At 42.4% G+C, this 22,750-nt stretch overlaps 1 protein-coding gene across 1 annotated transcript in view; it reads right to left on the reverse strand.

The window, feature by feature from the left end:
• schip1 (schwannomin interacting protein 1) overlaps window positions 1-22,750 on the reverse strand; it is a 237,072-nt gene that overhangs the window by 203,792 nt on the left and 10,530 nt on the right. Inside the window, exons 4-5 of the mRNA XM_086124988.1 lie at window positions 21,384-21,470; window positions 19,782-19,896 (exon numbers count right to left, since the gene is read on the reverse strand). Of these exons, the coding sequence (XP_085981114.1) occupies window positions 19,782-19,896; window positions 21,384-21,470 (202 nt within the window). The remainder of the gene's footprint in view (window positions 1-19,781; window positions 19,897-21,383; window positions 21,471-22,750) is intronic.

Consider the following 22,750-nt stretch of genomic DNA (forward strand, 5'->3'; position numbering starts at 1 on the left):
AACTGGCGCATGTGTGGCTCACCGGCGCCTATTCAAAAGTTCAATTAACTGGACGTGACTCGTACAGGTGCCGTGATATTTCATCTCTATTCCGAATCGATTGGGAGCGGCGGGAAGACGTGCCTATTTCAAAAGTGAAAATGGAATAAAAGGGGTGAAAGTTTGCTCTCCGGCTGTTATAGGGCACACGTAATTAAAAGGCTACAGTAATGCCATTTTAATGAGCAGTCAGGCAGGGAATGAAACGTGTGCGTGTGTGTGCGTGTGTGTGTGCGTGTGTGCACGTGTGTGATGAGTAAAGGATTAAATCAAGATCTCAAATGTACGTCCCGGGCCATATTTATTGCTTTAATAAGAGTTGGTTCAGCAAAGAGAAGAGCTGTGGGGGCACAGAGCGCATGTCAGCACATTTGCAAATACGCACGCACGCACACACGCACACACACATACATATACATACACACATACATGCGCGCACATGCACACGCACACACACACACCCACACACACATACACACACCTATCCAAGCGCGTGTGCATACTGACACCATCTCGTCCTTGTCAACGTGACCTCTTTTCCATATCACTCGCTTTAAGAAAGCGGCAAAGCTATCTCCTACATTTACGCAGCGGCCATATTTACAGCCTTTGGGAGTGCGTGCATGTGTGTGTGTAACCGCTAACAAGCTGCAGGGGTCATCTTGGAAAGACAAGTGCAAAGAGTGTGTGCGCATCTAATTGTGAATAAGGTAGATAAGAGATCAGGAGATAGCACCGGCTGGGAAAGATGAAGTGTGAGCATGTGTGTTGGTGGGGCCGATCTAATTAAATGCCCCTTCAGACATGAGCTGCCTGCACATAAAGACACTATGCCTAACAACATGTCTCGGATTCCTTAACGTGTAACTTCCACATGTCTGCCCTCGCCAACATGACACTTCAGAGAGCATCCACAAATGTTGGAATCGCACCGTGGGTCACCTGATGACGGGCGCAGGGAAGGCAGGGGGCTGGGGGGGCAGAGTGGGGGTACAAGGTTGTGATATCTGACTGCTGGGTCGCCACGGGGAGGAGGGTGGCGGTTAGTGTGGTGGATGACGAGAGATAAAAGTCAGGCGATAAATGCGCTGAGAGCCGTGCTCGCTGTAGAATCTCAATCAGGCCGTAACACAAAGTCAGGGGATTTGTTAGAGCAGTTAAACGTGATATACGTCAACCGGCCACTCCATTTGTTATGTCGGCACAAGTTAGTGAGGTCCAATGCAATAGCCGAGTCAAAAGTCAACCTAACAGGACTTCATTGAAATGGAGAAATAGCACAACGGTAGCGGCACCCGCTGCAAATGCATAATGTCAACTAACGTGTCAACGAGTGTTGTTAGCAACTTTGAAAAAGCATGCCAAAAACAAAATAAAATATGAAAAAACCTATGAAAAAAATATATATTGTGTGCTCCAATCAAAGTGAGTAACACTTTGTCTGCATCTCGAGAGAAGACAACATTGGACCATGCTGATTAAAATCAGAATAATCACAAAATTAATTGTGAACATTTAAAACAATTTAATTGGCTCATGAAAGTTTACTGCGGCAAGATCGACTGGGGATGAGGGGGTTGCTTATAATAAGCATCGTCATGTCTCCGATATTGATATTTACTTTATCATCCCGCTGCTGCATATTGCATTGAGCTTTTCTTCATTAGTGGCCAAGCTGCAAAAATCATTGCAATCGCTGTCAGCAGGCTCCCGTCCTCCTCTGTATACACAAACACAGAGTTCCTCAGACCATCTCATTTACCAGTCTGAGAGCCTCCGTCATCCATGTGGAGATAAATGTCAGTCGGCGACCCTCCGTCCCGCCGGAGCACGCTGACAGGAAGGAGGTCAGACCTCCGGCTGGCTGCCCCACGGGGGCTCGCGGTGACAGACGGCATGAACGAGTAGGATGAGAAAGTGAAGGAGCCACACAAAAAGATGGAGAAGTCATTTCTCCTTGACATTAAGCGCAACGGGGCAGGAGCTGTCCTATTTCCAAAGAGAGACATCATAGGGGTAGTAATAAGCTCCTGTGAATAGAGCCCACCGTGTGCGGACGTGTAAATGAGTGTGGTCAAGGTGAAAGTTCAGCCGGAGACCAGCCGAGACATCTTGATTGAATCACTGGCATCCTGCGAAGATTTGCTCATTCAGGTGAGTTTGTGGGCACGCTGTGAGCACTTGAAAGCCCGAGAGCTGAATAATGAACAAGATGAAGTCGCAAAGAACATGTCGCAGCAGTGTAGTCAGGCCTTGATACGATGTATTGCAGCGACGGAGACGTCTTTGTCGTTTGTTGTGAAATGAGTTTTGTCATTGTGGATTACTGCTCAGAGACAAAGCGATTGCCTCCGACAATAAGCAAAACGTCAAAACGCACGCGATGCTTTTCTGGATTTTCTGCACTGATTCAAATTCGCTGTTGGAATACCGTGTAGCCTAAAAGTGTTAAATCACAGAGAATAAACTCGTTATTGTAAACATCCCTAAATTTCTTTACTTTCGGGCATGACAACTGTACGATTTTATTTACAGTGGTAAAAATGTGTCTTTTCGCAAACATAAAATGCTGGCCACGGTATTTACTGACAGTGATGATGGTGGTCAACAGCGGATTTGCATCAGCAATGGCCTCATGTGTCCCTAAATGTATTTTTGACCAGGTACATCAGGTTTTTGGTTTAGATTCATTTTTTTGTTTGTAAGATTGACCTGTAAATGCTTTCACAACATATATTTTACATTGCGTTGCAATTTATAGCTAGGAAGTTTCAGAAAAAAAAACTTGCTGAACCTTAAGTTTAATTCATAAATATGACTAAATATAGAACTACATTACATTATTGTTAGGTTAAATGAGGGCAGATTTGTGATCGAATGTTTAGTTGCAATGTCTGATTTAATGTCTATTTAAATTTGTTCACCAGTGTAAAAAAATTGAATTATAAACAAGACAAAATGTCTGCCTTAAAGCTACAGTACGCAGTGATCATTTTTCTGCATGGACTAATTTTACTGCATTCGCATGCAGCACTCCCTGTAGATATAAATTAGCGCAATGACAGCAAGCCGGGAGTATAAAAGACTGACAATGTCCAATGTTTGGGATCATTTCATACACAACCAGAAAAATGAAGTGCAATGGGCCTCAAATCAGCCCAATATATTTTTGCCAACACCCGCTAACGTATCGATGTTAGCGAGGCTACCATTGCTAGTTGGGATGGAACAAAGAAAACAATTTGAATCCGAAAATCGGTTTTGATTTAAAAGATGCAAGTGTATGGAATTTAACCGAATGATTCCACTTCAAAATATATTGATGGATGTACCAAATATATCTATTTTTTTCAAAGGCAAAAAACGCCACATTTACCATACTGCGAATTTCATTCATACTGTAAAATGACAACAAAAAAACTCATTGTATCTCTCGAACTCCACTTGAACAGAATCGTAATCACACTGAATCAAACTGAATCAAATTGTTCCCTGGTTAGTGAAAGGGGGTCAAGCGAAGTCTGATATTACACATTAGGACCGTTCAATGTAATTTATTTGACACTGTAAAGCATATTTTGCCCCTCAATTCCAAATTTTACAAGGCTTGAGTGTAGTGTCTATGCTGGAGTAGTACGTACAAGGAAAGCTTTTATGTTGGTAGCTGTTGATTTGCCAATAGATTACACAGGGGCAGCATGCATTAAAGATGACATCTACTCGCTCGAGCAAACCTGCTCCTTCGCACTTGTGGACATGAATGTGTTTGCGTGTGTTTGTGCAAACATGCAGAAGGACACACAAACGGGTTGTTAGACGCTTGCGCTTTGGCTCAATCGCAGGTGTAAAAAGCTGACATGCTAAATGTCTCAAAGAGGTTCCAGGGCACCGATAAAATATGTAATTTACAGCTCGCTCATTCATAATGCAGAGGTGAAAAGGCCCTGTGTTTTAGAGACTGTAGCAAATACAAAATATGGCCCATGTAAATACATGCAGGTGGAGAGCAACTATCGTGGTACTTTTTATTTTCCCAAGAGCAACAATATCACATCAGTGATGTATTGGAAGAAAATGCTGTAAAATATATTCATTTTAAAATGAATTAGAAATTATTTAAATGTCAATAAATTACATTAAATGAAATAGCATTTATTAATTAAATGTCATTTTTTTAAATGAATTAATTTTAAGTCCTGTTCCGTCTACGATCCAGCTTGTACACGTCATTTTTGACATGTCACTCTTGAGGAGGTAAAAGACTACATCAGAGGTCTTTTTTTTGTTTGTTTTGCTAGCGCGTGGGAACCCCCTCGATGCCCGCTCCTCAAACCTCGATGCACATTTAAGACAATTCTATCATATGGCGGCGTCAGAACAACTTCAGGAGCATCGAGGAGAGAGGAACGTTGCAATTGAGAGAAATGAGATCCACCCATTCTGAATTGCCGGTGGCTGGATGTTGTGAAGTTTGCTGTGGTGGGAGTCTAAAGTGCACTTGTAGAATATATTGGCTCATACCTTGAATAACTTGTGAGTCAAGGCACTTGTATATCAAGGCAGCGCTGTATTGTACAATATCGCTCAACCATCCAATATTGATACTTCGTCCCACTTCTACTGCGTACATGGCTTAATGCCCGCACAGCTCCCATTGGATGCTAACACACCAAAATGAAGCTGTTTGTGTCGACTTGAACTGTCCAGCTCTACTACACGGCAGCTAACTCCGAGCATACGGCTATGTTCATAAGTTATGCACTGTACATCCATGTGGAAATGGACTCCTTCCTCCTCCTCACAGAAGAACGACAGAAGGGATTTGGAAGCAGGCTGATGTAATGCAGCTTCAAACACTAACCCCCCTGGCCCACCAAAAAAAGATCACCCGCTGTTCCAGAAAAAAAAAAAATCCACAAAACCACTTTCCAACTCTAATTCAAACTGACAGCTTACCGAGAAGCGAGCTCAGGAGGGAATGAGAAAGAGCGAGGAAGCAGCACAGGTGAGCAGAAAACGCACGCCGATTGAAGGAGAACCATGAAGAGTATATCCCATGCTGAAACTCCAAGTGACACCCATTTTCTGGTGTGTTTGCCCTCCAAACAAGAGATAATTATGGAGGCTTTTGCTCTGCCAGGGCCGGAATGGCATCAAGTGTAGTATGTTTGCACAGCTCTCAACACCAGAATAGGCTCTTGTGTTCAGAGTGCCGTCTGCGATGGAGGCAGCTAAATACAGCACACACACACACACACACACATTTCGACACAGGCTAGCACAGTACTGCACTCACACTTGGCAAAGTCTTTGTTGCAACGTGAGCAGTACATTAAATTATAGGGGGAAAAAAATTACAATTTAAATAACTACACTTGATGTGTCTTATGTGTTGTGTTATTTTGTTATTTTGACTTCAAGATGGCGCCGCGAGAGTGGCTGCCTTTATAGCAGCTCCTATATTTTGTTCTTCTACTTCTTCCTTTCATAACTTTGCTGCTGTGAATTGGGAATTTCTCCATTGCGAGACGAATAAAGGATTTCTTGTCTTATCTCGATACTGAAATCACGATGATAAACAGTCACTGATTTCAAAACTTTGTATTTATTGCACCACCAAAACTGGATGATAGTTTTCTCTCTCTCTCTCTCTATATATATATATATATACACACACACACGCACACACACATGATCTTTCTGTCCCCTGACACCGCCAACCTCCCGCCCTCTTGGCTGTGTGCGACATCAAAAGTGTAATCCGATACAATGATGATTACACATTTACATTGAGAAAGGACATCCAAGTTTGTGTCATTGTGGTCTTAGTGTGCAGATAAAAGCACCGTTATCTGCACTAAGCGTCAGAATAATGAAGATCTCTCCAACACACACACACACGCACACACACACACACACACACACACATCATTTTATCAAGAGCTAACAAGATAATTACTTGTTTTGTTGGCGCAGACATGACAGCATTGTAATTCACAAGCCGTAACCACACAGTATCAGAGTGTACGTGCACAAGGTTGCACAATGCAATGCGGTGTCAATGTTTCGAACAAGCAAACACATTAAAAAGGGGAGGCATTAATAAAAGATGCAATCCTGAATGTTGAGAACGACATCTGACTTGAGTTTAAGGTTTTGAGTCACGATTCGAAGGATATTTCTTAGTGTTATCCAGGACAGCGGAGACCCAAAAGACAAAGCCAATTAAGAGTTGGACAAGAGAAGGCAGAGTTGTCAAATAATTGAAATAAGCGCTAAGCTTATAATCTCGTCTCCTTTCATTATTTGATGGCTCTCGTCCAACAAATCCGAAGAGATACATTAGCTCTCCAATAATACAAGGAACAATGTAAAACTTGTGCATGTCAACAAATAGATTAAGGTCTCCCAGAGGAGGAGAGAAAAAGACCCCAGTAGGGCGTTTGAGGTTTGCCATTAGCTGTGACACTTCACTGTTTAATAAACATGTCACATTCCACTTTTTTCCACACATGACTGGGTATTTTATCCGGCAAAATTATTTTTGAAACGCCCTGTGTGATGTTTCTAAATTTCGGCCCCTATGGCGCTCCTACCCAAGATCAGACTGACGCGATTAGAATATGGATGTTTTTGCATGATTTGAGTTCAAAGTGGGTGGGTACAGTAAAATAGCTTCTCGTCTATCAGTACATAACCGTATTGATGGCTGAAGGGCATTTACTCAACCAGGGGTTGCTCTATTAGGAGGTTTTAAATATTGAACAATATTTATGTCATCAGAAAGTGAAGCTCAAAACAAAGCTAAATGGAAAACATTGAGGCTGAATGGGTGGAAGAACAAAGAACATCACACATAGACACCCACAACATTACGGCGCGACTGCATCAGTCTAATCTCAAAATAATGGAAGAGAATCTTTTATATTGTGTACTGGGGAATGGTTTACACCGTTTGGTAAGTCTCCACACTCTAATTTTTTCGAGAGGCTGTTTACATGCTTTTGTTATTTCCAGCAATTGAGTTGTAATGGGCTCACAAGTTAACTGTTTAATTCGAGATGATTAGTCATATGTACACCGGTTAAATAAAAAACAAAACAACCCACCCCCAGAGAATTGAAATTCTTACTTTGCTAGTTTCCCTCCACTTATACGAAGAACATTTAAGAGCATTTTTAAATCATGAAAAATAAATGCTGAAGCAAAGGACATGAGAATTAAAAAGACATCGATTCAAGAATTGCAGGCTGCAGGGGTCTTGCCCAGTGTAAACATTTCAGTGAGCAAAATTACAAACGATCACGTCCATGTGTGAACAATAGCATCTAATATGTGAGGTAACTACTCTTACTGCCTTTTTTTTCCCTTGAGGGGCAAAAGCAGGTGTTTATTTGAGAGGGTTTTTTTAATCTATCCATCCATCTATCCATCCAGAAAAAAAGTTGCATTGTAGCCACAGCTGTCATATTAGATGTCATGAAATTGTGCAAGTGTACCTAATCAAGTGCCTGTTTCGCAGTAGCACGTCTCTCAGCACCAGCTATTTGAACATGATATCATTTGGGATTCAGAGCACAGTCACGCTGAAACAACACAGCTATAATATGCTGACTGGCAGCAGGGGGGTGGGGGGAATCATGGCACAATTTAATAATCACTTCATAATTATGTGTGCGCCTGTCGTATTTCTTTTCATGTTCTCCCGCAGTTGAGGTATTTTAGATTCAGGAAATGGGGGCTGGCAGGAGAGAACATTGCGAGTTAATGCTTGATGACATTTTTCAAAATAGATGTTTTGCCGCAAACACACACGCACGCACGCACACACACAATTATGTACTGTACATGCGGATATGGCAGTAATTCATCAGTATAAATGAGCTGCATACACAGCGTTTCCTGCATGCTGTTACTGACCTGTCTATTTGAATATGCGTCATGATTCGGATACATTTGACATACAATGAGTGTTTTGTATATGAATTTGATTTGACGTACTTGAATAGTTTGTTTGGCTATGTCTGGAGAATACTGCCCCAAGTTTGACAAGGTATGCAAATCAGAAGGAGCAGCGCAATGTCCTTTGCATTGAAGAAAAAAATGTGACCTAAAAATATTTAATTCTTGACATCTATTTAAATGTGTCATTATGGTCGGCTTTTATAGAGTACAGTATCATCAAGTGTAATGTTTGTGTTGTTTCTTGGGGAGGTCGGAACAGATTATTTGCATTTTCATTCATTTCAATGGGGAAAGATGAATCAAGGTGGGAGTGTTCAGGGGCATGCTGGTGGAACAAATTAAACTTCTATCTCAACGGACAACTATACCCAGGTTTTAAGTGTCTTTTTTCAGACAGTTTTTTTTTCCAGCAAAAACAAAACTCCACATGGGTCTGGGAATTTTATTTTGAAGGTTTCTATCGAAATGAGAAGACCAGAATAGCACCATAGCAGTACCACGATTTCTTGGGGGGGGGACTCTTTACGCATCCATCCAGCGCCTTCTTCAGTGAAAGTCTTAAAGATGTAAGGCAAAAGAGGGCGGATATCTACAGAAAAGCGGTTGGAGCACACACACATGCTAACCCGGTAACCTTTACATTGATGCCCATGCATTATGCAAATAGAAGCTTCTACACAGGCTTCAAAGATTCAATAATCTATGACAGACAAAGCTTCAAAGCCAAGGCCCTTGGCGGAGAACATTCCCCAACATGAACAGCGTTTTGGCACGCTCGCTTATTTATATGCACAAACACACCGCTATCGGCGTCCATCCAGGTATTTCCTCAGGCCCTTATGTCCTCACCTGTGTGTGGACTGGAAACTCATTATGAGGCTCACACTACAAGAGGACAACACCTCCACCTTTGGTGCTGGCTCAGATCAAAAAGACATGAGAAAGGGCAGAAGGAGATCAAATGTGACTTTGACAAAATCCGCAGTCTCCCGCCGCATACTGAACACATTTCACGCCACTATGTGGACATGCCCTGCGATCTCAACAGAGCAGAGTAGATAATGATTGCAGATAGATAGATATATATCTATGATATACAGTATATAGGCATATATATAGGTTACATATAGGCAAAATGTAACCCATTCTGTTCGCTTGATTATTAAACGTACAGCCTTGACCTGTGCCTTGACTTATGATGACATCAGACTGCACATATTTTTGTTCGTCCTGCCGGCAAAAAACTGACATGTGCTATGTCGTCCTTGGATCGGTTCTTTGACCAATAGGAACACAGCACACTGCTACTTATGAGGAGGGACTGGATGCGGCGCGCACAACGACAATGTGGTGGACAGTTGTGAAAAAGTGTCCTGAACAGAAGGGGAACTATTGGGATGTATACATTGGATTTCAATTCATGCTATGTTTGATAACTGCAAAGGTCGACCACCATTAATAGGCTGTTTTTGAAATTGTTTTGGTTGTTTATGTGCACACACTGTGTAAAATTGAAAAAAAAAAAGGCAAAGGTTCCATGGCATTTAAGTGTTGAGCACAATGACATTTCACTCACTTTGTGGTTTTGAAAATCGTATTTTTCGGATTTAAGGTTGACTCTTCATCTCAACTTGGACGTCGGAGTCGGACATCATTTGGACTCGGATATTTGTGACTCAAATTTGACTTGGCCCTGACTACATCCCAAAGTGGAAATACACTTATGTGACAAAATGTTATTAAAATGTCGATTACAATTTCTGGTTCCATTCTTTCTTATTGGGAATTTCTTTTTCTGACCAAATGCAAACTTGTGAAAGCTTTTCTGTCTCGCAAATTTATTACTGCAACTGATCCAAAATCCTATCATAGCATTTGTCAACTGCGCCGCACTTCTCACCTCGTTTTCAAATTACTTTAAAATTAAATCTTACAATTGGCTGAGTCAAGGCTTTTATTTGCAACCTTGACATCCTCTCCAAGGACTAACTAGCAATTTGCGTCTCCTTGCATCCAAATGTCCATTTTGCAAGAACACTGTCAGAGGAGGATTTCAATGCCTGTGATCTTGTTAATGGATATTCATAATAGATGACTGGAGAAATGAGGAAGGAGGGTGGGAAGGGTGCTGGTGTCATACCGTGATAGGAAGACATCAAGTTGGAGGGGGGGGGGGGGGGTTCCCTATCAGTGGAGGTCAGGGTAGCGCTCACTTCTCCTTCTTACACCAGCACTCCTCTAACCCCCTGGGATCTCATTACGGCCAACTGGCCGGCTACACAAAAAAAAAAAAAAAAACGATGCCCATCTGCTTATGAGCTAAAGAGGGGCACAAAGTGGATGCGTGTATGTGTTTGTTTGCACATGTGCGGAAGGCGGAGCTGGAGAACCAAAGCAAACGTAAGAAAAGGTGCAGAGCGTGTCGCCCCGAGACGCAGATTGTCATTACTAGGACAGATGGTCGGGAGACGGCTGTGGCGGATTTACTTGATGTGTGCTCTGCGCACACGTATGTGCCACTACCACACGCCTACGTGAGTGCACATGTTGCCTCGCGCTTGTCGGACATAACGGCCTTCCTTTTTTTTTTCTGGATAAGTAACTTAAGTCAGTGTTCCCCAATGTTTGCTGAGGCCAGGCATAACATTTTGGCCCAAGTACTACCGGAAAACTTTGCGAACACTGAAATGAATCGAAGTGTTTCATAAATTGGCAGCTCTAAATGAAGTTGATAAACTTTGTTTCATATTATTTCATGGTTCGTTTGCTTTTAAGTGAAAGCCTACTTGAGAATGCCAAAACATTTATGCATAATAAAGTTGATATGATTGTCATACTGATTACTTTATTGCTTGTCCAGCCTTAAATTTTAACACTGCTTACCCTGAACAGGATCGCTGCTGGAGCCTAGCCCAGCTGACTTCAGGCGAATGGAGCACTACACCCTGAACTGGTCGCCAGCCAATCGCAGGGTACATTTATTGTTTGTGTTTGTTTTTATATATATACAGTATATATATATATATATATATATATATACATATACATATATATATATATATATATATATATATATATGGGGGGGGGGGGGCAATTGAAAATACTAATTACATATGAAATCACAATCACAAGTTTGAACACAATTTGACATGACTTTTTTTGAATTGTTCAGCCCTAATATTGATATTTACAGTATGTTTCCTACCTTGGTGAAATTGTTGGGGGAGGTGCCATCGAGTCTGACTTCATTCTTAACATTTGGCTTCATTTCTCTAAAATGCCATGTGTATTTTGTTTTGAACTCCACTTTCATTTGATAGGATTTAATATACTCTTTGCAGTTCAGTAAATAAATGGCTTGGCTACAATGTGCCACGAACCAAAGCAAACCAACAAAGTTGAGAAACCCCCCAAATCATGTCATTTAATCACTGCCTGCATTTCTGACATAAAAGAATGGTCTTATAACTCAAAAGTTGCAGAACATTAATTCCATCACCCTGGAGCTCCTTTCACCCACAGTCCACAGGCTTAATAGTAGAGCACCGCTCACATTTCCTGAAGAAGGAATGCTTTTGGTTCTTGAGGTGACCAAGGGAAAAAGGCTGTGTTGCAAAGGTAAACATCTTCCCATTCAAATGCACAAGCCAACTGTAACTTGAAATAAAGACAATACAGCCTATTGAGGAACAGTAGGATCTCACCATACGAGATATAAACGTAAGGCAGTGAAAGAGGCAGCCAAAGACAAACACCTGCTGTCAAAGTTGAGTCATAACCGCTTTTGCATCGACGTTGAAGCTCGGAGATGCACGTGTTTTTGGCATCTCATCAGCCAATTTACAGAGCATTTTTGATGTTAGCGTCTGCTGCCGTCACTGGGCTATAACATTCTGCGGAGCCGCAAAACCTCAAGCCGGCAAACATGAGATCACAAAAATAAGAATGCTGTGGCTGGAAATAGCGGTTCGCCTCAATAGCTTCGGCTATTACAATCACAGCTAGTTTTAAAATTTCCTCGGTGCAAAGCAAAGTGAAAATCCATCTTCACCACCCAAACATTAAGCCCAATAATGCGCAGACAAAAACTGTGGGGTAACAAGAACTTAATTCAGCGTGGAAGTCGCATGACACGAAGTAAGACCAAAAGATTTTATGTGGAATGAATATGATATTAATTCCAATACAGATTAATGGATTGCCTGGTTTTGTGAAAAAATACACGGGAAGTGGACCTTATAAAAATAAACGCATATTACCGTAATTTCCGGACTATAAGGCGTGACTTTTGTCACACGCGTTGAACTCTGCGGCTTATATAATGAAGCGGCCTATATAAAGATTTTTCTAATGGCTGCCAGGGAGCACTCAAGCATAAAAGGTAAGAGTGAGAGAAGTAATATATACAGTACGTGTCGGTTAAGACGCTATCATCCGTCACACTGAAAACAACAGGCCATGAGAGGGCACATTTGACCTGTGCTTTGGGCTGCACTGCACCACCAAGGATTACTATGCCCAAAAAAGAAAAAAATAAACTCCCGAAAGATATTGTCGTGAAAGTTGACACGAAAGGGTAGATAGTAGAAAGCCTAATAAAGGAATGGTTGACCGAGTGTTACGGCAAGCGAGGATTTTTTTTTCATCGCAAAAAAAAAGCATTACTTGACAGCGAACAGTGACTTTTATGTTCTTTTTTTTTTTTTTAACCATCCCCGTTAGTGATGTTTTACTGCCGTTGTGCTGCCGTGTTACAAGCACTATTTGGAAAGAAAAGTTCAGGTATGTTTTCTGTGTACAGTCTTTCTTTGTAAATATCTCACGTTACAATGTCAGCGCCTGCAGCTTATAGACAGGTGCGGCTGATGTGTGTCCAAAATGTTTTTTTCCTTTAAAAATGTAGTGGGCGCGATTTATAATCAGGTGCGCTCTATAGTCCGGAAATTACGGTACTTTCTAAATCGCAATCGCTATATTTGTGGACCTTAGGTATATGGTTCAGCGCTACACAACGGTCCATTTAGGAAACAAACTAGACAGGCCAATGTGCAGTTCTGGCTGACTGCCGTCATGAAATGTCACCTACAAACTTCCACGTGTTCAAGATTAAGTTCATAATACCTCTTATCCTTGTGTCCACATCCACACACATTCGTCAAAATTTGGCGCAGGTCTGACAAGGGGACGGAGATGAAGGAGTGACACACAAATAACAAAGAATACTCACAAACGTAATCTCACTGAGGCTTTTAATGCAGAGTGATCATCACTCCAAAAGTCACTCCATGCTCTCTCCCTCCTCCTCCTCCTCCTCCTCCTCTTTTCAGCTCATCAGCCATCCATCGTTCCCGCCACACGTCCCGGAGTCATCAGCACGCTCTCATCTTTCCTCGGCCACACTGTCCGGCCGTGATGAATCCCCGAGAAATCTTCCCAATGGGCTTTTACAAAATCAATGGCTGTTTCTTGAGCGTCGCGGTATAGTTTTTATGTCTGTGTGGAAGCCAGCTGTCAACTCTCTCATGGAGGGGTGTGGGATTGTAAAATATGAGGTGTTATTTAAAAATAATAACGGAGCCAGGGGCGTGGCAAGCACAAAGAAATAATGGATTGAACATTATACATATCTGTGACCTAATGGACTTCCATTTTTTGTTCAATCGATAGTTCAAATGCTTCGTGTCCATCAGTGTTGCCACAGTTACCCTTGGGAAACTACTTCACTCATTCCTTGATTTTAAACGGAATTAAATTGGATTACACTGTATTTTATTCGCTCTACAGATGCCGACAATCCCGCTTAACATAAAATTGACAAACAGTTTTCCAATGCCTCATTGGAAGTGCATTTTTAACAGTGACGTTTAAGAATTAAGTTTATTTTTAATTAAAATATAAGATGAACCCAACCTTGCTTAGCTTATTACTTTTCGTTTTACAAAATAAGCCTATGGATTTCACTTCACATAAATGGACTTTTTAAAATTATAATAATTTAATATACAGTATATATATATATATATATATACTGCCCTATGTACTGTGTATATATATATATATATATATATACAGTCCGGTAGTCCAGTGGTTAGCACGTCGGCTTCACAGTGCAGAGGTACCGGGTTCGATTCCAGCTTCGTGTGGAGTTTGCATGTTCTCCCCGGGCCTGTGTGGGTTTTCTCCGGGTGCTCCGGTTTCCTCCCACATTCCAAAAACATGCATGGCAGGCTGATTGGACACTTTAAATTGTCCCTAGGTGTGAGTGTGGGCGTGGATGGTTGTTCGTCTCTGTGTGCCCTGCGATTGGCAGGCAACTGATTCAGGGTGTCCCCCGCCTACTGCCCGAAGACGGCTGGGATAGGCTCCAGCAACCCCCGCGACCCTTGTGAGGATCAAGCGGTTCGGAAAATGGATGGATGGATGGACACAGTATATATATATATTCTTTTTTAAATTATTTGTTGGTGTTTTTTTTATAGCAGGCAGTCTGTTTTGACCTGAAATATTTAACTGTTAACATTGCCATGGCATAACTTAGCATTTACAATGTACATGTTTATGTATCTGATTAAATTTGGGGACCTCATATAGTCACAGAGCCTTGTGGGTCTTTCGCTTGAAGCCTGAATGTGCATGCTGATATCCATATGTTGTTTATTTTACTGAGGATCATTGCAAAGATGCGGTCGGAGAGTTTCGTAATTAGTCACATCCTGAACGAGCCCAGTTATTGAAAGATAAAAATCAACGGCAAGAATCACCTCTCCACATTATGCTGATTTAGTGCCCAGATTCCATTCTGCGCAACCAGCTAAAAACCTAATAAACACGGATTAAATACCCTCGTCTTTAACATAAGTGTGTCTCAAATGAAATGTGAAATAAAAATAAGAAGCCGCGTAGCAGAGCTCCGTGTCCGTGACGACGTACTGGGATGGCATCAAGTTCATATTATGCACGAGCAATTACATTTTCTGCCATAACCGATACAAATGTGAGGAGTCGCCACCGCCCAGGAAGCCGGCCGGGCCGCGTTCTGACAGTAAATAAGCTAATAGGCAAATGGCACGGCTATTAAATGAGTTAAACCCGATCGATGTCAACCCCAGAGCAGAGACATATAAATTTATTTCAAATGAGTCACCGACTGACACCAATAAAGCGAGTCATCCGTTAGCATCTGTCTGCTGATTCGAAGGATGTGTGTGTGTGTGTGTGTGTGTGTGTGTGTGTGTTGCGAGAGATGACTTTCCAACGAGCGGGTGGGGAACAGGGGGGATTACGGGAGGGCAGGTGAAGGTATGGATGAAGCCGTCACTTCCCTTTGTGAGAGTGTGGAGCCGGGAGAGATGAGAGAATGATCTCCCACACAAGGCTGCAGGGATGCTTACACTAACACTTTCTCTGCTACAGCAATGGGGGGGAGCGGGGGGGTGGGATGTCACAGGGCTGGGAGGAGATCAATGTTCACAACACAAACACGGCCATGGATGCAGGTCTGAGCCCTGATGATGTTATACTTTCTCCTCTTTGCCATCGTACAGTAAATTAACGCAGGAAGTAGAAGTGTGTTATTACTTCTTGGGCAATGGTGCATCAGCGCTTCATCCGCAAGAAAGCAGTGATCATTTCAACAAATGAAACCAATGGACCGCAACTGACTGGCGACCTGTTCAATGAGTACCCCGCCTCTCGGCTGTAGTCAGCTGAGATAGGCTCCAGTTCACCTGCAACCGTAATGAGGACACGGAAAATGGATGGATGGATGGATGGACAGAAAAAAAAAGAGAACATACTCAAGGCACTTGGACAAATCTGCACATGAGCCGAAAATCAGAAAATCTAGTAGGAAATATTGTCACAGCTGACTATGGGTGAGCAGTGTGGTACACTCTGGGCTGGTCGTCACAGACAACCATTCCCAACACACCTAGAGCGGAGATAAAAAGTCTACACACCTTTGTATAAATATCAGGTGTTTGTGTTTTTAAAAAAAAAAGACTAAGAATAAAAATAAAAAAAGATCCTACCATGAGGTTCATCTTTTACGAGCGGGAAAGTAAAAAAAATAATAAACAAACAACTGAAATAATGTGGTTGCACAAAGTGTACACAGCTGCTTATAACTGGAATGTGGCTTTGTTTCGAATTAACTCATCACGTTTAGATATAAGACAATTGACAGTTCACCATGATTTTAAAAAGTCATAATAATAATAATAGTTTCACTTGTCACCGGTAATGAGCTTTTCAAAACTTTTTTTGTTGTTGTTTGCTTTACTGTTTCTTTTTATATGTTAATTGCTCCATGTACAGCACTTTGTATGCAGTGATGGCTGTTTGAAAGTGCTCTATAAATACAGTTGAGTTGAGTTGAGTTGTTGTTTTTTTTAGGAGACTTGTAAGTGACTGATATGATTAGATTTATTCACAAGATGTCGATATTCCAATATATGCTGTGGCATACCGCAGCTCAGTGAAGGAGGGCGTGAGGCGTTGCTTCAGGTCGTTCCTGTGCAGTGGCAGCCACACAATTTTGAACGCAGGAAAAACCCTGAAGCATGTTAATATATTTTTAAAATAAATTGTCTTTGATAAGTCCAAATATAACAACTTCTTTGCAGACTGAAATGCTTTTAACGTGTACAAAAGCGTGCAAGTTGGAGTCACTAAAGAGAAGTAAAATGCCTTTAGTGTTATTACACTTCAATTTGTGTTTTCTTGCGAAGATTAGCTGAAGAATGGCACCGTGAAACAAAATTGCCAGCCTCATTATAGACAATTCCAAAAACGTGTACATATATTACGCTGTTTGAAGATTGACTTACCTTAAATGTTTATCAAACAAGTATGTTTAGTTCATTGAAGACTGCCTTAATTTAATTTTTTACAAAACCAGGTTCACTGAGGACTGAATTGCCTCTAATTTTTACCAGAACTCTGAGTCGGAGGCTCGGGTAATTGAGGACTAAAATGTTATGGAGCACCACTCAGTGTCACCATTGAAAACGCTTAGGTTGTTAAGTGCAAAAACAAGCTACTTCATCGTCACCGACGTTAGTGCTAGATCTAACTAGGGATCTTTAAGCAATCACAATAAGCTCTAATGTGCTCTCGCTCTATCCATCCTTTAAAATGCAGAATTTGCCATTTCGACACCTCCATCCCACTCTCATAAAATGTCCAAATGTCACAGCGTTGACTTGCCAGGAGCTGACACACTGTGTCTATTCGAGCCTGCCCCAGTACACACCCCTGCGGGATACTACCTAGGTTGGAGCGACTCTGCCTTTGAAACAACGCACACCCAACCCCCACAGGTGGGCAAAGAGGAGGTGAGGTGGTGTGTTCAAACTGTCATATATCGATTTACTATGAGAAGGCCAGGGAAGGCGAGAGCGGGGCATTAAGGACCCGGCGCCTCCGCGTATAGGTAATAGTTTACAGCAGGCCCGTGTCTGTCGAGGCTCGGCATACAAATACACACGAGAAGACTCCCAGGGAGATGCGCAGTAGTTGTGGGTAAGTTGACACGGAGAAAAAGAGAGTGGAATTGTTGGTGTTATCGCTGGAGAGTGTTTGAAGACAGAAAGCAATAGGGGGGAGAAAAAAAACCCTCAGTGGATGTTGCAGTCTCGCACAGTGTGAGCGCAGGCGTGTTGGTTATGTGTTGTGTTCAACAGCGCAGTTTCATGAAATATGCATGAAGCATGTTTGAACCCTGCACACCAGCCCAACCCCTCCCCTCACAAACCAGTATCTTTGCAAGATCCTTGGAATCCACAAGAGCATTCAAGACACTTTAATTTAGGTGGGGTATATTCTGTACATACGGGGGATGTTCGTTACCACCTATTGTCAGACCAATACCAGAACAAGTGTTCGCTCTTTGAGTACTCACTTATACAGAGAACCGGTACCTCAATTACGTTTTGACATCGGACATTTCAGTAAACAGAATGACAAAATATTGTGGACAAAACCATTTTCTGACACAGAGCAACGATTACTGGCAAGGAGGTCTTACTTGAGGTCAGATTTATTATTATTATTATTTTTTGCCTTAAGTATCGGTGGCAGGTATCAGCAACCTCCACGGTACCCACTCCTTAAAATTAAGGCCCGATAACAATGGCTGATATTGGTAGTCACCCATGCCTAGTATATAGGGACAAAAGGCCAAAATGCTTCGGGAATTATCGACGTACAGTGGTATGAAAAACCTGTTTACATAATTACTGCACACGTTCTGTAATTCCTACAATCTCACTTCTCAAATATCACGATGTTTTTCTGCTATATGATTGACTGGGATTGCTGATCCGATCAACCAATGATTTATAAAGGAAAATCTTGATAACAATCTGCTATCCAATTTCATATGGACACGGAGCAGGTGGAGGCAGGACTCACGGCAAGAAGTCGAGGAAAATTATTGTGTGAAATCATCGGCCATCACTCCTGCATTACTTCCCTAAAAGCAGCTTCTGTATGCGGGTGAACCAGTGTCCCAGTTTGAGTGTTAAAATAGCCCCGATCCACAAACCCTCTCGAAACTACTCTGCATTTCAAGTCAAGTCCTGCAAGCGGGTGTTGGTAAAATATTCACTTTTTAAAAAAACATTTAATAACTGGGAAGGAGTGGCACGGTGGGCGTCGTTAGCCCGTCCGCCTCACACTGCAGAGGTGCAGGCTTCAATTCCAGTTACGGCCTCCCTCTGTGGAGTTTGCATGTTCTCCCCGTGCCTGCGTGGGTTTTCTCTGGGTACTGCGGTTTCCTCCACATTCCAAAAACATGCATGGCAGCTTAATGGAACACTCTAAATTGTCCCTACGTGTGATTATGAGTGTGAATGGTTATTTGTCTATGTATGTCTTGCGATTGGCTGGCAAACAGTTCAGGGTGTAGAAAATGGATGGATGGATAATAACTGGGGCAATATGTATAATTTTGGGGCACTTGTTAGCTCCTGAGGTATGTCTGTATGTGTGTGTCAATTTGGCTTTTAAGTTACTGCAACTTTGTAATTAAGAAGCCATTTGCAGCGGCGCTAATGAACAACAAACTCCTTCAAGCAGAACAAACAAGCTCAAAACAAACTTGCATACAAACGCAGTCTCACCAGGAGACCAGTCCATCTGTTTGTTTAGGGAATCTTTTTCCGGTTTGTTTTTTTTCGCAGATACAGACACACACACACACGCACACCAGTGAGAATGCAGACATGACATCATATTTTTCCGTCTCTGCAAAAGGTTTGTACTAAATGCATGACTGGAGCTGTGCCGGCAATGTGGTGTGTCTCGGTCCTGGTCTATCATTTCAATGTAAAGGCACCTTTTATTTGCATTCGTCTCAGCCTTCTGTTGTGACTGTTTTATCTTCAACACCTCTGTCTTTTGTTTGGCTGCCATGCCCTGTGAGCACTGTTTAATTTCCAAACAATCTCCCTCGGGAAGCGCAAGAGGTGAGGAGGGATGGAGGGATAGGGAGCGAGACGTAGACAGTGGAGGACACGGCCAAAGACACTTCATTAATCAATCAACCAGCTTTGAAAATTTAGCTAATTAAGGGCTAATTAAGGTTCTGGGCGGTAAGCCAGCTGGTGCCCTGATGCGCCCATGTCGACCCGACCCTCGTGTCGCTGCAGATGACACTGAATATAAACACCCCTCCCTTCCTGCCTCCCTCTCTCCCTTGCCCCTGCTGCGTTATTAATCCGGCGCAGCAGACAAGGCTCACAAGGCTCCTGTCACGGCATTTGTCTTTTTCTTACCGGGAAAAGGTCGGTGGTCCTTACGGTGTCATCGGGACTCTGGCTTCTTCCGTTCTTGTCATGTTCCTGCCAATTCCCTCGGCGTGACACGCTGGCGCGCCAGGCACGCTGGATGCTGGAAAGCGAAGGAGGTTTGAGTGATGGCGAAGCAAATAAATTCGCCTGAACTCACATAAGATGATAAGGGGTGGAAAGCCTACTTCTAATGAGAACCATTGCAAGATCGGTATCAAATTAGAAACACCTCAAAACGACGATAGACAATTATGAATCGAAAAACCCAAAGTTCGTTTTTAACTGTCTGTAAGGATGTGGATGTGGAAATGCGGAGTTCTGATTTGCGATTGGGTGACAAATCCAAGGGCAAGCGCACAAACCTGTTGAACCAGATTTTATTGTGTTATTGCTTGTTGCACACACAAAATCTGTGACTTTCAATGTGTGTGGCACAAGGGAAGCCGTAACTCCAAAGTGGCCCGCCACGAAAAATGGGTTTGACACCCTGCTTTACATGATCAGGATTATGGAGCTGATCATTGTTAAAAAACAAAACAAAAAAAATCTGATCAGAAAATGGATCAATCTATCCTAACTTTATACACCACGTACCACCTTAAAAATATTTAGCTCTCCAAGCACCTGAATGAACAACGTTAAGATACAATTGTGTAGTGCCCATCATAATTGAGACAGGGGTTTTATTCCGAAAAAGTACATTCAATACCATTGGAAGTCACTGTAACATGATGCATTAACACTGCGCTTAAATAGAGGAAAGATAAAATAACGGTTCTGAAATAACGATTCAATTCAAACGCATCGCAAAGAAATGTTGATTTCACAATTGTATAAACAAACTCTTTTCCAAGATTAAATGTCAATTTAAAAGTTAAATACAACTGAATTGTGATGTCATTTTTGTGCCTTATGTCTTCCTTGAGTGTGGATTTCTTCATTTTCCTTCTGAACTTGATCTATTTTGCGCCTGTAGAACGTTTTTCAGCCTGCCCTAACCTCTTCCCACTCTTCAGGGCGCACACCTCCGAAAGACTTCCTCTCACTCTCCACTTTCTGTTCATCCACCAAGTGGCCCCGACACCGAGGGTCACCGTGGGGTGTCGCATCAATTGCCCGATGGAGAAACACAATTCACCTCCGCTGGAGCGGAGAGACAGCTGAAGCAAATGGAACAAATTGAATCAAGAAGCAGAAAGCTCACCACACCACGACCTTTGCCCTTTTCTTGCCTCCAACCCCATTTTTGCCACTTTTCCTCTTGTCTCCATTCCCTTTTGAGCCACCGCTTTCCGTGGAAGTCGGTCTCGGCCCTCTGCGTGGCAATCATATTAACTCTACACAGAAACAATGGCTTTCGTTTTCTAATCTCCACTTTCATGGAAGGAAAAGCCGCAGGCGAGAGCCGTTTTCACACTGTTCCACTTCGGCAACGTGGCGTCGACTCTCAACAAGGGGGAGACTTGACTAAATCTGAACAGCAGCTGGGAGGCAATGAGCGCACTGGTCATGTGCAAGGTGAAAGTGACCAAATAATGAGAAGAATGGGCTTTTGGTAAGTCAAGCAATCACACAGGTGAGACTCACACAATAGCCTTGATTTCCAAGTGTGGCTGCTGTTGCCCGCGGCGATGAAGCCTGTTGTCTGCCTCCACCTCGCCCCTCTGGAGGTGCCTGAGGATGAGCAAGGATGAAAAAGAGACAGGGGAGAGTTGAGGCAGGGGCGGGATTTCAAGGCACTGTTCGGGTTTCTAATTAGGGTTACAAGCCAGTGTTTTGGATTTAAAGTCGAGTTTTAAGCCTCGAACAGAGTTTTGAGATCAGAGTAGGACTTCAAAGGTCAGATAAAGGTTTCAAAATTTGTGTTTCAAGCTTCGGTTAGAGCATTGGTCACCAACGTGAGGCCCGTGGGCCCCCAAGGACCACATGAGTAGCTGGCGGGCCACTTCTTAAAATAGCTCAACAATGATGGGACAATTGTGATTTCCTAGTCATGTTGATCATTTCAAAATTTGAAAGTGAATTTTTTTTATACAATTAAAATTCTCATTATGAGAAAACATTAACATGTTTGTGTGTTCACATAAATGAATAGCATTAATTGCTAACCGTAACATATAATAATAACCAGGCCCCGTCACAATTTCAATATATGCCTTATAACGATTAAGATATTTTTCCCGAAAAAAATTCCGTTAACCGACTAATGAGCCGATACATTCAAAAATACATACCGTATTTTCACGACTATAAGGCGCCATTAGAAGTCTTAAATTTTCTCCATAATAGACAGGACGCCTTATAATGCGGAGCGTCTAGTGTATGCGCCGAGTTCCAAAGCCTGACTGAGAGCACTTCTGGCCGACACGCTGTTTATACAGAGAAAAGGCAACAGGCATGCGGAAGTCCGCCAATGAGTGAAGGGTGGGCATGTATGAGGACACTAAAGGAACGTCCCTAGCAGGTACCAGTCGCCAATGAGTGAAGGGTGGGCGTGTAAGAGGACGCTAAAGGCACGTCCCTAGCAGGTACCAGTCGCCAATGAGTGAAGGGTGGGCATGTAAGAGGACGCTAAAGGCACGCCCCTAGCAGGTACCAGTAGCCAATGAGTGAAGGGTGAGCGTGTAAGAGGATGCTAAAGGCACGGCCCTAACATGCCGTATGTTTAAGATGGCGTCTGTTTTACCATGCCTGGCTGCGCCCAATAATACAGTGCGTTTTGTGTATGTGTCAAATACAGAAATAGCACCCGTTCTGAGACTGCGCCCAACAATACGGTGCGCCGAATGGTCGTGAAAATACGGTATATGTATCATGGATAAAGTAATTTCCTTTCTTTTTTTTTTTTTTTACATATGAATTACAAACATTTACAATACTGTCCATCAGTATTTGTTTAACTATCAGGCAACAGAGAGGATATTTGACAAAAATTGGCAGATCATATATTTATT

The sequence above is a fragment of the Hippocampus guttulatus genome, chromosome 12, assembly GCF_054856545.1.
Source record: "Hippocampus guttulatus isolate MCC_2025c chromosome 12, RoL_Hgut_1.0, whole genome shotgun sequence".
Taxonomy (NCBI): Eukaryota; Metazoa; Chordata; class Actinopteri; order Syngnathiformes; family Syngnathidae; genus Hippocampus; species Hippocampus guttulatus.